This window comes from Talpa occidentalis, unplaced genomic scaffold (genome assembly GCF_014898055.3).
Source record: "Talpa occidentalis isolate TD23 unplaced genomic scaffold, MPIMG_talOcc4v2.1 talOcc4.16, whole genome shotgun sequence".
Taxonomy (NCBI): Eukaryota; Metazoa; Chordata; class Mammalia; order Eulipotyphla; family Talpidae; genus Talpa; species Talpa occidentalis.
Genome location: NW_023601653.1, coordinates 396,124 through 407,667, shown reverse-complemented (window position 1 = coordinate 407,667; position 11,544 = coordinate 396,124). Strand labels below are relative to the sequence as shown.

At 66.9% G+C, this 11,544-nt stretch overlaps 2 protein-coding genes across 2 annotated transcripts; one reads left to right on the top strand and one right to left on the bottom strand.

The window, feature by feature from the left end:
• Positions 1-473: 473 nt before the first annotated feature.
• ZBED4 (zinc finger BED-type containing 4) lies at positions 474-5,162 on the top strand (the record flags this gene model as incomplete). The annotated part of the gene is made up of 1 exon (XM_037515143.1): positions 474-5,162. A coding segment is annotated over one exon (3,279 nt), but the record flags the coding sequence as incomplete, so codon positions are not given.
• A 126-nt stretch (positions 5,163-5,288) lies between these two features.
• On the bottom strand, positions 5,289-10,988 carry ALG12 (ALG12 alpha-1,6-mannosyltransferase). The gene is made up of 10 exons (XM_037513365.2): positions 10,696-10,988; positions 10,498-10,630; positions 10,101-10,274; positions 9,690-9,884; positions 9,345-9,448; positions 9,010-9,233; positions 8,446-8,615; positions 8,285-8,360; positions 7,109-8,212; positions 5,289-6,820 (listed from the first exon to the last, which is right to left on the bottom strand). The coding sequence occupies exons 1-9, from the start codon at positions 10,855-10,857 to the stop codon at positions 7,981-7,983; spliced, it is 1,470 nt and encodes a 489-aa protein (XP_037369262.1). The 5' UTR covers positions 10,858-10,988; the 3' UTR covers positions 5,289-6,820; positions 7,109-7,980.
• Between the last annotated feature and the right edge of the window lie 556 nt (positions 10,989-11,544).

The following is an 11,544-nucleotide window of genomic DNA, read 5'->3' as shown; positions in this document are numbered from 1 at the left end:
CCCTGACCTCGCTGTCCCCTCACAGGTCACACCTGGGACCGTGGTGCTGTCCCCCACACGGCCGCCCCGACCCGCGGCGAGCAGCAGGCCCCGCGTCACACGGCCGCGTCCGCGCTGGAGCCCGAAGGCGTAGGCTGTGCCCGGAGATGAGATGGGCGTGAGCCCCGTGCGCTGCTGCCCGGCAGGCTGTGCGCCTGGCCACACCCACAGACACCCCGAGAGATAGACGTTGTGGAGAGACCGAAGATGCCGCGCGTCTGGGGGCCCCAGTGAGCGCGCGGGCCGGCTGCTGCGGCCCGAGGTCGGACGTGACGCGGCCGCCGCCCTAGGGATGGTCAGTCATGGAGACTAGCCGGGAACCTCGCCCCGAGGGGGCCGGGGGCCGGGCTTCCGAGCCGGGAAGGGTCCGAGCGGAGGAGGACGGCGATGGCGCGGCGGGCGGGGGGCGGCCGGCCGAGGGGGGCGCCGGGCGCGCGGGCGGCCCCGACGCCGAGGACGACGGCGGCGCCCTGTTCTCGCAGTACAGCAGCACGCTGTACGACGTGGCCATGGAGGCCGTGACGCAGAGCCTGCTGGCCGGCCGGGGCGCCGGCTCCAGGAAGAAGTCGCCGGCCTGGAAGCACTTCTTCATCTCCCCGCGGGACAGCACCAAGGCCGTGTGCACCTACTGCATGAAGGAGTTCAGCCGCGGCAAGAACGAGAAGGACCTGAGCACCAGCTGCCTCATGCGCCACGTGCGGCGCGCGCACCCCACCGTGCTGGCCCCCGAGGGCGGCGGCCCGGCCCTGCCCTCCCTCTCCCCGCCCGCGCTGCTGCTCCCCGCGCCGCCGGCCGCCGACGCGGGCGCCCTGAGCCCGGTGCTCTGCCCCGGCAGGCCCGGCTCCCACGCGGCCGCCGGGGTCCCGTCCCCCGACCGGGCGGCGGAGGAGTCCGCGTCGGCGGTGTCTTCGGACGAGGTCACGCCCGAGGTGCCCGACTCCGAGCCGGCCCCGGTGGGGCAGCCCGGCCCGCCGCCCCTGCTGCCCTGCGAGGACGCGGCCGACAGCGGGCCGGAGCGGAGCCTCCCGCTGTCCCGGGGCGCCTCGGGGTCCCGCCGGCGCTCCGCCGTCTGGAAGCACTTCTACCTGTCGCCGCTGGACAGCTCCAAGGCCGTGTGCATCCACTGCATGAACGAGTTCAGCCGCGGCAAGAACGGGAAGGACCTGGGCACCAGCTGCCTCATCCGGCACATGTGGCGCGCGCACCGCTCCATCGTACTGCAGGAGAACGGGGGCGGCCCTGGCATCCCGCCCCTCTACTCCTCGCCCCCCACGCTGCTGCCCGCCCTGCCGCCGCCGGAAGGGGGGCCGGGCTCCGCCTCCTCATCCCCGGGGAAGCTGGCCCCGGGGTCCCCCTCCACGTCCTCCTCTCCGGACCGGCTGCCGGAGGACCTGCCCTCGCGGCTGAGTCCCGGGGAGGCGCTGGCGGAGGGTGGGTCCGCGCTGTCCTCCCCGGAGGACGTGGGCGAGGACGCCTCCCTGTGCTCCCCCGGGAAGCACCTGGGCGGCGGGCTGAGCGCGCGGGCTCTGGGCTCCGGTGCCGTGTTCCAGCAGAACAAGAAGGTGATGAAGAGACTGAAGTCGGAGGTGTGGCACCACTTCTCCCTGGCGCCCACGGACAGCCTCAAGGCCGTGTGCAGGCACTGCAGCTGTGTCATCAGCCGCGGCAAGAAGGGGGACGTGGGCACCAGCTGCCTGATGCGACACCTGTACCGGCGCCACCCCCAGGTGGTCGGGACCCAGAAGGGCCTCCTCGGCGCCAGCCTGGCCAACTCCCCATACGCCACTCTGGCATCCGCAGAGAGCAGCGCCGCCTCCAAGTCAGCGGGCCTGCCCGCCGTGGGCACCAGAAACCACCAGGCTGCATTCCCCGTCAGCAGCAAGAAGACCTCGAAGCTGTGGAACCACTTTTCCCTCTGCGCCGCAGACCCCACGAAGGTGGTGTGCCTGCACTGCGGCCGGACCATCAGCCGGGGCAAGAAGCCCACCAACTTGGGCACCAGCTGCCTCCTCAGGCACCTGCAGCGCTTCCACGGCAGCGCGCTCAAGCCTGATGGGGCCGAGTCCGGCCCCCGCGGGCCCCCCAGTGCAGACCCGCCGGGTGCCTCCTCCCTGGACGCCGCCAGCGGGAAGCTTTACGATTCTCATCCAGTTGCCAAAAAAATCACGAGTCTCATTGCCGAGATGATTGCACTTGACCTTCAGCCATACTCCCTGGTCAGCAACGTCGGCTTCGCCAGGCTGCTCGAATACTTGAAACCTCAGTACGCACTCCCCGCCCCCTCGTACTTCTCCAGGACGGCCATCCCGGGCATGTACGACGCCGTGAAGCAGATCATCCTGTCCCACCTGAGGGAGGCCGAGAGCGGCGTGGTGCACTTCACGTCGGGCATCTGGATGAGCACCCAGACCCGGGAGTACCTGACGCTCACTGCCCACTGGGTCAGCTTCGCGCCGGCGGCCCGGCCCCACGGCGAGCACCGGCACTGCTCCGCCCTCCTGGACGTGTCGCAGGTCGACTGTGACTCCGGCGGCGGCAGCATCCAGAAGCAGCTGGAGGGCTGGTGGGAGGCCTGGGTGACGTCCACCGGCCTGCAGGTCGGCATCACGGTGACCGACAACGCCAGCATCGGGAAGTCGCTGAGCGAGGGCGAGCGCGCCAGCGTGCAGTGCTTCAGCCACACCGTGAGCCTCATCGTGGGCGAGGCCATCAAGGGCCAGCGCATGGTGCAGACCCTGCTCAGCACCGCGCGCAAGATCTGCGAGCGCGTGCGCCGCTCACCCCGCGCCCGCGAGAAGCTGGCGCAGCTGCAGCGGGAGTACGCCTTGCCGCAGCACCACCTGCTGCAGGACGTGCCGTCCCGCTGGGGCACGTCCCTGCACATGCTCGAGCGGCTGCTGGAGCAGAAGCGCGCCGTCAACGAGCTCTCGCTTGAGTGCCACTTCCGGGAGCTCCTCAGCTGCGACCAGTGGGAGGTCATGCAGTCCGTGTGCCTCGCCCTGAGGCCCTTCGACGCTGCCAGCCGGGAGATGAGCGCCCCCGGCTCCACGCTCAGCCAGGTCATCCCCATGATCCACATCCTCAACAGGAAGGTGGAGATGCTTTTCGAGGAGACGATGGGCATCGACACCATGCTGAAGTCGCTGCGGGAGGCCGTGGTGAGCCGGCTGGCCGCCGCCCTGCGTGACCCCAGGTACGTCTTCGCCACGCTGCTGGACCCGCGCTACAAGGCCTCGCTCTTCTCTGAGGAGGAGGCGGAGCAGCACAAGCAGGATCTAATCAGGGAACTCGAACTGCTGAATTCTACCTCAGATGACGCATCTGTCGCCAACGGGCGCGACCCCGGCACCCCGCCGCAGGGCTCCGTCGGGGAGGCCAGCCTGTGGTCGCTCATGGCCAAGATGAAGAAGACGGGCCCTCGGGAGCAGGCCCGGGTGCCTGAGGACGTGGTGCTGGCCTACCTGGAGGAGGAGGTGCTGGAGCACAGCTGTGACCCCCTCACCTACTGGAACCTGAAGAAAGCGGCCTGGCCCGGCCTCTCCACGCTGGCCGTCAGGTTTCTGGGCTGCCCCCCCAGCATCGTCCCCTCGGAGAAGCTGTTCAGCACGCCCACCGAGAGCGGCAGCTTCGGGCAGTCCAGGCTCCTGACAGAACACTTTGAGAAACTCATCTTTCTGAAAGTGAACCTTCCCTTGATCTACTTCCAGTATTGAGGTGCAGACGGGCCGCCCGACTGGGGACGCTCTGCCCGCGCGGCCCGGCTCTCAGGTCCACGCGCCCCACCTCCCTCCCGCCCTCGCCGCGGCGTCTGCTTGTGCCTTATTCCTCGTCCGTCGGGCCAGGGAGCACCAGGGAGCACGGTGTGTTTTAGCCAGTCCTCTAGACGGAGCCCGTCTCGTCCGTTATGAAGTACGACGATGAGGTTTTGATTCCTAACTGTAGCTTTTTTAAAAGTTGGGGGTTAGTCTTTAGTTTTACTAGAACGGCAGAGAAGGTGGAGACACTTGCGTCCCGTAGGCTTTTTATTCAATGATGTGAAAACCACGAATCAGGTACTGTACTGTAGGTCAGGATTGCTCTCGCGGCGACGAAACGGCCGTTGCGGCTGTCGGATGAAATCTGTACATACGAGGTGGAGTTGAAGCCATCCCGGCCGGGCAGCGACACCCCCAGAAGCGGCGCCAGCGCCGCGGTGTGGGGGGGGGGAGGGCGCCCCGCCCCGGCTTCCCCGTCACAGCAAGGCGGTCCCGGAGAGGCCCCGCGGTGCCGCCCGCCCCCGCGTCCCAGCTCCGACGCTGGCTTCTGAAACGCGTGCACTGGCCCCCCGTTTGATGACATGATGCGTAAGTCCCTCCTAGGAGAGACGGCTGCGCGCCAGGAGCCGGGCGGTCACGGGGCGGTTGTGCGAACAGCCTTAGGTGCGTAGATTTTTCCTCGCGGTAGGGAAGGCTCAGCCGCGCCCGGCGTCTTAGACCCCGCGGACGTCGGGAAGAAGTCCGGGTGGGCAGGTTCTGTGAACGGGGACGTCGTCCGGGTTTGGCTTCCACACCTAGGAGAGGGTTCGTTTTTCAAACCGATTAAATATTCTGGGTGAAACGAGTCACTTGTTTCTTATGACCTTTTAGAGAAGTGGTTTTGTTGAAATACTGTATCTATTAATCTGAATTTGCATTGACTATGTTTTAGTGTATTTATAAATGGTGAACTTGGTTTCAGAAATTAAACTTTTTATTTGCAATTTTCTACTGCAGAGGAGCACTGGCTCTTTATTCTTAGGGCCCAACGTGTTGAAACCACATTCCCGGGGCACGAGGGGCTCCACCTGAGCCCCTGGGGTCACGGGTGCGGGGCTCCCCTGAAAGCCCGTCTTGTTTCAGTGAACACTTGTCATCTGTCAGCGAGAAGCTGCTTTTCCTTTAGGGTCCCGTGTCCCTTCCCTCCCGCTCCTGTGCGCGAGGCAGCAGCTGGTCTCAGACCAGCCCTCCCTCAGGAACTGCCAAGGCCAGGTGACACCCATTTTTAAGGAGAGCTCCTTGAAGGCATAGGGGGCATCTGAGGCTGGAGGTGGAGATGATCCGCGGGAGGCCAGCCCCCGGCACAGCTTCCTCTAGGACAGTTGTCGGCCTGGGGGGGTCACCGGGCCGGGGGCGGGGGGCGACCTGGGGAGGGCGGCAGTGACCCTGGAGCTGCTGCACCCGCCAGGACTGCGGGAGCCCCCCCACCCCCCACGAGAGGAGGGGACTCCGGAAGGCCGACCCCTGGGTAGCTCCCAGGCAGGCACTGTCCCATGGGGTGGGCTAGGCAGGCAGCCTGAGGGGGGCAGGTACGCCCCATGAGTACAGCAGACCTGCATGAGTCCAGCAGATCCCAGAGGGGGAGAGGATGGAGGACGCGGGCTGCAGCGGCAAGACAAGGGCCCCAGGTTTGGTTCAACGTGACTAAACATTCAGGAATCTCTGTGAGCTCCAAGGTGAACTCCATGGGGGCCTTCCCGGTGGCGCAGCGGTTGAGCGCTGGGCTGCGAAGCTGCCCGCAGCCTCTGCGGCTCCGGTTCCATCCCCGGCCACCGGAGGAGGGTCCCACACGGCACGCAGACCTCTCCTGCCGCCCGCTGCTCCCCTCAGCAGTGTCCTTCGGTCCTTCTGCCTGCTCTGCTCCCCGCTCTGGCTCTGGTGGATTCTCTCACCCTCCCGCGCCTCTGACTGTGCCCAGTGCTTGTATAAATAAATAATCTTAAAAAAAAAAAAAAGATGAACTCCAAGAGATCCACACAGAGCCACCATCAGACTTTGAAAGAGCAAATCTTGGAAGCAGCAAGAGACGCGTCATCACGTACAGGGGATGCTCAGCAAGCTCGTTAGTGGATTTCTCTTTAAAAACTTTGGGGGCCGGGAGAACGTGGACCAACCTACTCAAGATGCTAAAAGAAGACGGTTAGCCAGGAGCTGGCTACCTGAGAGAGCTGTCCGGGAGCGGGGCAGGAGTGAAGACTTCCCCAGGGGGAAGCGAGGAAGCGCGTTACCGTTGGGCCTGCCCTGCAGGGACCGGCCCACAGTCGGTCACGGGGCCAAACCAGATGCTGCTGGTGGGAGGAAGACCCCAGGGTGTGGTACGCACTGCAGTAGGAGGAGCATCTGCAAAGGACACTTGTAAAGAGACGTCACCCATAACGTACAAGGCGCTCTTAAAAGCCAGCAACGAGGAGCAAACCACCTGACTTAGAAAGGGACTTTGAGCCCTCAGCAGCCCCTTCGCACGGGAGGAGCAGGGCGGCAAGCGCGTGTCACCAGGGAGACGCCCAAGAAATCCAGAAGTTGCTGCTGTCGGCGCGCGGGCACCCCAAACTGGATGCCAGGTGCAGGCGGGGAAGGCTCGCGCTACTGCCAGAACACGATGGCACGGCCCTCAGCAATGTGGGTTGCTTGTGACGCCAGACACGTGTGTCTGGTGTGACCCACCAATCTCGGTCCTTGGTACTCGCCCAATAAACCTACTGTGGGTGTGCAGCAGCTTTATTTTTAATTGCCAGACTTGGGATGAAGTTCCTTTACCTCCAGCCTCTCAGGCAGAGGGGGTCGTTACTAAGCGGACAGCGTGTGGAGAAAAGGAACGTCAGAGCCACCCGTCAACACGCACAGGAGCAGCCCCGCGCGGATCAGGCGCCACATGCGAAAGCAGGGCTGGACGTGCTGAGGAAAGAACAGTGTGGGAAAAGCCTCCCGGCCACGATCCAGCTACAGACAGGTCTGACGCACGGGGACGCGCGAAGTTGAGAGAACGTCTATGTGGGAAAAACATGAGCAAAGTCAGGAAACAAATGACAAACAGGAACTTCACAACACGTGTGGGAGGTAAAGGGTGAAAACTGTTGATAACTCAAGAATTTTTATAAAGGGAAGGACATGGCCACGGCCTCGGGCCGCAGAAGGCGTTGCGTGTCGCGAGGGCCAGGGAGGCGGCAGCGGCCCCAGTCCACCGCGCCCCCACCCGACGGGCAAACTGAACAGCCGTGTCGTCACCGCGCGAGGACCGTGAGGGGGCCCCACGCCGCAGGGGAATTTGGCTGTACCTCGAAAAGCTAACGTGCCCGTCCGCTGGCCCAGCAGTCCCGCTCCGGGGATTCACCCGAGGAGACCTCGGACGCAGGAAAACGCGCACGGGATTGCTGTCTGGTCCTCCGCCGGAAGCTGCAAGTGCGACAACCTCAACGCGTGAGCCAGCAGGCGGCAGCCGGGCCGCGTACTGGAGTATGTGGTGCAGGTGACCGAGAAGCCCGGAGAGCTGTGGGGCGAGTTCCAGATGGGCCCCCCAGTGGTGTGCAGCGCGCAGGCTGCTGGCTCTGGGGCCTGGCCCGTCTTCACAGAAGCAGCTGCGAAGCTCAGGACAAAGCCACCACCGTGGCCACGGGGCTGGCAGGCGCGGCACGGGTGGCATCAGCGAGTCTCAGTGTGGGGTTCGGAGCCCTGCTGGCTGGGCCGGCCGGGGCGCCGAGTCCTGAGAAGGGAGCCCGCCACACTGAGGTGGGGCCTTACTACCTGCTCAGGCGCCGGCGTGCATGGGGACGCCGCCTGCCGGCCCGTCCTCTCCCTCTTCAGAGTAGCGGCATCCTGGCGCCTGACAGAGGGATCCGCTCGCAGCACCAGGCATGTTCAAAGTGCAGAGTAATCACTTAAAAGTAAAACCTAGGCGAGGCAGAAAAACCTGGAGACGCCACCCGGGACGGTAGGAGAACATTAAAGGGCTTTATTCATATTCTGGGTATCCCCCCCGCCCATGCTTATCAGCTCCCTCTGAAACCCAGTGGCCTGTGGCTGGCGTGTGTCCTGCGTCCGGCAGGGGCTTGTCCCAGCCCCCAGAGGACACTGTCTCCCCGGCTGTGAGCAGCACCTTTTCCTGCCATCACGTCGCCCCTGGCAGTGGGGAGCACCACAAGGGGTCCCCTCAGGAGGGGCTGAGGCGTCTCTCTAGAAGCACCAGCTTGGTCTGCAGGTGGACGTCGAAGGGGGGCACTTGCGTCAGGTTCAGGCTCACCCCGCTGGTGCCCGTGATGCTGGCCAGGACCCGATGCGAGTCTGCATAGAGGGCCAGGTGCGCGGGGGCCGCCTCCATGAGGAGGTGCGTGTAGTCCAGTAGGCGCGGCGCCCCAGGCTGCACATCCTCTCTCTTGTCATACCTGGGAGGGGACAGCAGGCTGTGCCCGAGCCCTGACCGCAGGGGGCAGCACCCCAGGGCCTGGCTCACGTACCTCCAGGCGCCGTTGACCTCCAGGAAGCGGGACACGCCGGTCTGCGCAGCAGCTGCGTCGATGTGCAGAACCACCCCTAGGAGACACGAGCTGTGGGCTGCGCCCGCCCTAGCTGAGCGCCCACCCCACCGCCTGCCCACCCACACCGAACTGGCGCCCACCTGTCCGCGGAGGCACCAGCTCGTGCAGCCGCTGCATGGCTGCACCGCCGGGGTAGTTGAAGTGGGACACGTACAGGGCGGCGGCCGAGTAGGTGGCGTTCAGGACAAGGTGCCCCAGCACCAGGAGGGACCCCGCTTTATACAGCCACGACTTCCTACGGCTGCTCAGCCTGGAAAGGCAGCACAGGCAAGGGGAGCCCAAGGGGATAAGGGCCGAGGAACCGCCGCCTCCACGGGCGCAACACCAGCTCATCACCAGGGAAACGAGGCAGCAGCCAGAGGCCACCTGCATACCGTCCACCGCCCCAGAGGCCTGGTAAAGACGTCTGTCCTGCCTCCGGGCAGCTGGAGTCACCCAAACGCCCCTGGAGGCAGCTCCATGGGCAGACTCGGCCCCCCAAGGAGCCCCGGGACAGCGGGTCGTGGTGTGGGCTGAGCCCGCTCTCCAGCCCCGCCCGCGGCCACGGTCCCTGGAGAGGTGGTCCCGGCCAGTCGTCTCCACCACCCGTTCACGGAAAGGGCTCCCTAGAAGCGAGGCAGCGCCAGCAGGAGGCGGGCACTTACAGACGGGCGCAGCCCCTGGCGGCCACGATGTTGAGTGCCGGGAAGGTGTAGATGACGAAGCGCAGCTCCTTGTGCGGCAGCAGCGAGTAGAGCGCCACAAAGCCCAGGGCGGGCAAGAGCAGCGTCCGCGCGCGCCGGTCCACCGCGCCCAGTGGCACGAAGAGCAGGCTGCAGCCCAGGCCCCTCGGCAGCGCCGAATAGAAGTACCAGAGCGGCGGTGAGGTCAGGGCGGGTCAAGGAGGCCACACCACAGGGAGTGGGGGCTGCCCACCAGCCCGTGGGTTACTGCACCCGCCCAGCCCCATCCACGGCCCCGGCTGGCCAGACATGGATACTCCCCAGTTGGAACTTTTGTTCAGGACCGTGTTGTACCAAAGCACCGTCCCTTCTGGCCACACGAGGTAACCCCAAAACCAGGAGTCCACAGCGACCGTCAGTCCTAGTGAAGCAGGAAGGCCTCAGGAAGGGACGTGGCCCCTGCCTAAGGGCGGCCGTGGGCGCGGGCAGCAGCCACCGCCCGCGCCCTCAGGCCGCCACCCCCACAGGTCTCTGCGGACCCCGCTGGGGCAGGAGGCCTGAGCAGTCAGGGCTGCTGTTTGGCGGGAGAAAACCCTTGAACTGCTCTCCACCCACAAGCCCAGCTGCTGCAGCGTCGGCCAGAGGCAGCGCCGGGCACTCACCCAGACAGAGGATGCCAGCAGGCAGGGCGCAGCGCAGGGCGCTGGACACAGACAGCCTGTGGGCCAGCAGCAGCAGCAGCAGCAGGAGGCCCAGAAAGGCGCTCAGCTCAGCCCTGAAGACCAGGATGGCGAAGGCTGAGAGCCGGATGAAGCGGGAGCAGCGGCGCTGCAGCCAGGCCGTGAGGGCCGGCAGGACTGCGGGACATGGTGCTCGTGGTCAGAAGGGCCTCGTGGAGCTCCGGGAGTCAGAACCCTGCCGGGGGCTGCCCTTCTGCCCGGTGTGCACCGCACCCCAGCACTGGCCGTCCAGCCGGCTCCCGACGGTCACTCTCCTGCTAAGCCCGCCCAGTGGAGCGCACACCGGCCGCCTGTGGAGAGGGCGGCTCCACCGCACTGGGCGCCTGGACGTACCCACGGACAGGGCCAGCACGTTGGGGAGGGTCCGTGTGCAGTAGAACATCAGGTGGAACTGGGTGGCCGTCACCCAGCAGAACATCGTGGCCACCGTGGCCCCGAACTGCCGTCTCACTTCTTTTTGTAGAGTCCAGAGTCCAGAAATCACACCAAGTCCTAAGACAGCTCTGACTGGACAGAGAGAGCGGTGCATGTGACCCGCAGCGGCGGGCAGAGGCGGCCTTGGCCATGGTTACTTGCAAGTTACTGACGGGGTGACCACAGTGCCCCCAGGGCGGTGAGTCTCCCAACCTGCGAGAGCTCACTCGAGTGGCTGGGGCCTGAGTTGGCCACAGACATGCGTTGCAGGGGCGCTCACCCGGCCCTTGGGCCCCTCCCTCAGAGCCCGCCTTACCAACCAGCTGGGAATAGAACTTGGACACGTCCAGCAGCGAGAGCACACACACCGCCGGGCTGGCCAGCGCTGCCATCAGCAGGGGCCCGAGGAATGTCCGGGGCACCACTCCGGGGAACTCCAGGTGGTCGTACTGTGAGGAGAGGGGGTCAGCACAGGCCCCAGGTGGGTGCCGTGGGGGCGGGGGCGGTGCCTCACCTTGTCCACCTGCAGCCGGTGGTAGAGCAGGTCGTGCGTGGCCTGCAGGTTGAAGCTCTCCTCCACCTTGGCGTACGGGCAGGTGAGAAGGTGGACAGTGGCGGTGGCCAGCAGCAGCCCCAGCAGCGGCCCCTGCCGGCCCACCCGCCTCTTCCCAGCCATCGTGCCCGTCGCCTGGCCCACGGGGGTGGGGGGCCTCCCGGAGCTGCCCTCGACTTCACGGGACACGTGGGGCGGCGGCTCTGAAACAGGGCGGGGCACGGAAAGCCGCTCGCGGACGCCCCTCGCGCCGGCCGGCCCTCCCCGCGGGCGCCCCCGCCTCCAGGAGCTTCGGACCCCAGCTCGGTCCAGCCCGCAGCCCGGCGCTGCCGCCCTCCCTCCGGAGGCCCGGGTCCCGGGGACTGGGAAGAGCAGCCGGCTGGGCCAGGGTGCCCGGTGGCGACGGGGAGCAGGGCCCGCGGGGTGCACCGGGGCCCCGAGGGGCGGCCGGGGGCGGGGCGGGCAGCGGGCGCTGAGGGGCCGCCGCACGCGTGGAGTCCGCCCTCCGGGGGAGGGGCCCGGGCGCGTCCCTCGCGGGCGCCCTCGGCGTCCACGCGCGGCGGCCAGCGCCGCCTCGGGGTCCCGGCCGCCCGCCCCGCGAGCCCGGGTCGCGCCCGCCCGCCCGCCCGCTGACCTCCCCACCGAGGGCCTTCGCCGCGCGGCCGCCGGGGCTGCCCTCGGCCGGAAGCGGAGACCCGAGGCGCCGCGCCTGCCCGAACCTAACATGGCCGCCACAGCCCAGCCGCGTCGCGGCCGGGCACCCGCCCGGCCCCGAGTAAAGATGGCCGCCCGGGCGGCGCGCGCGAGAGG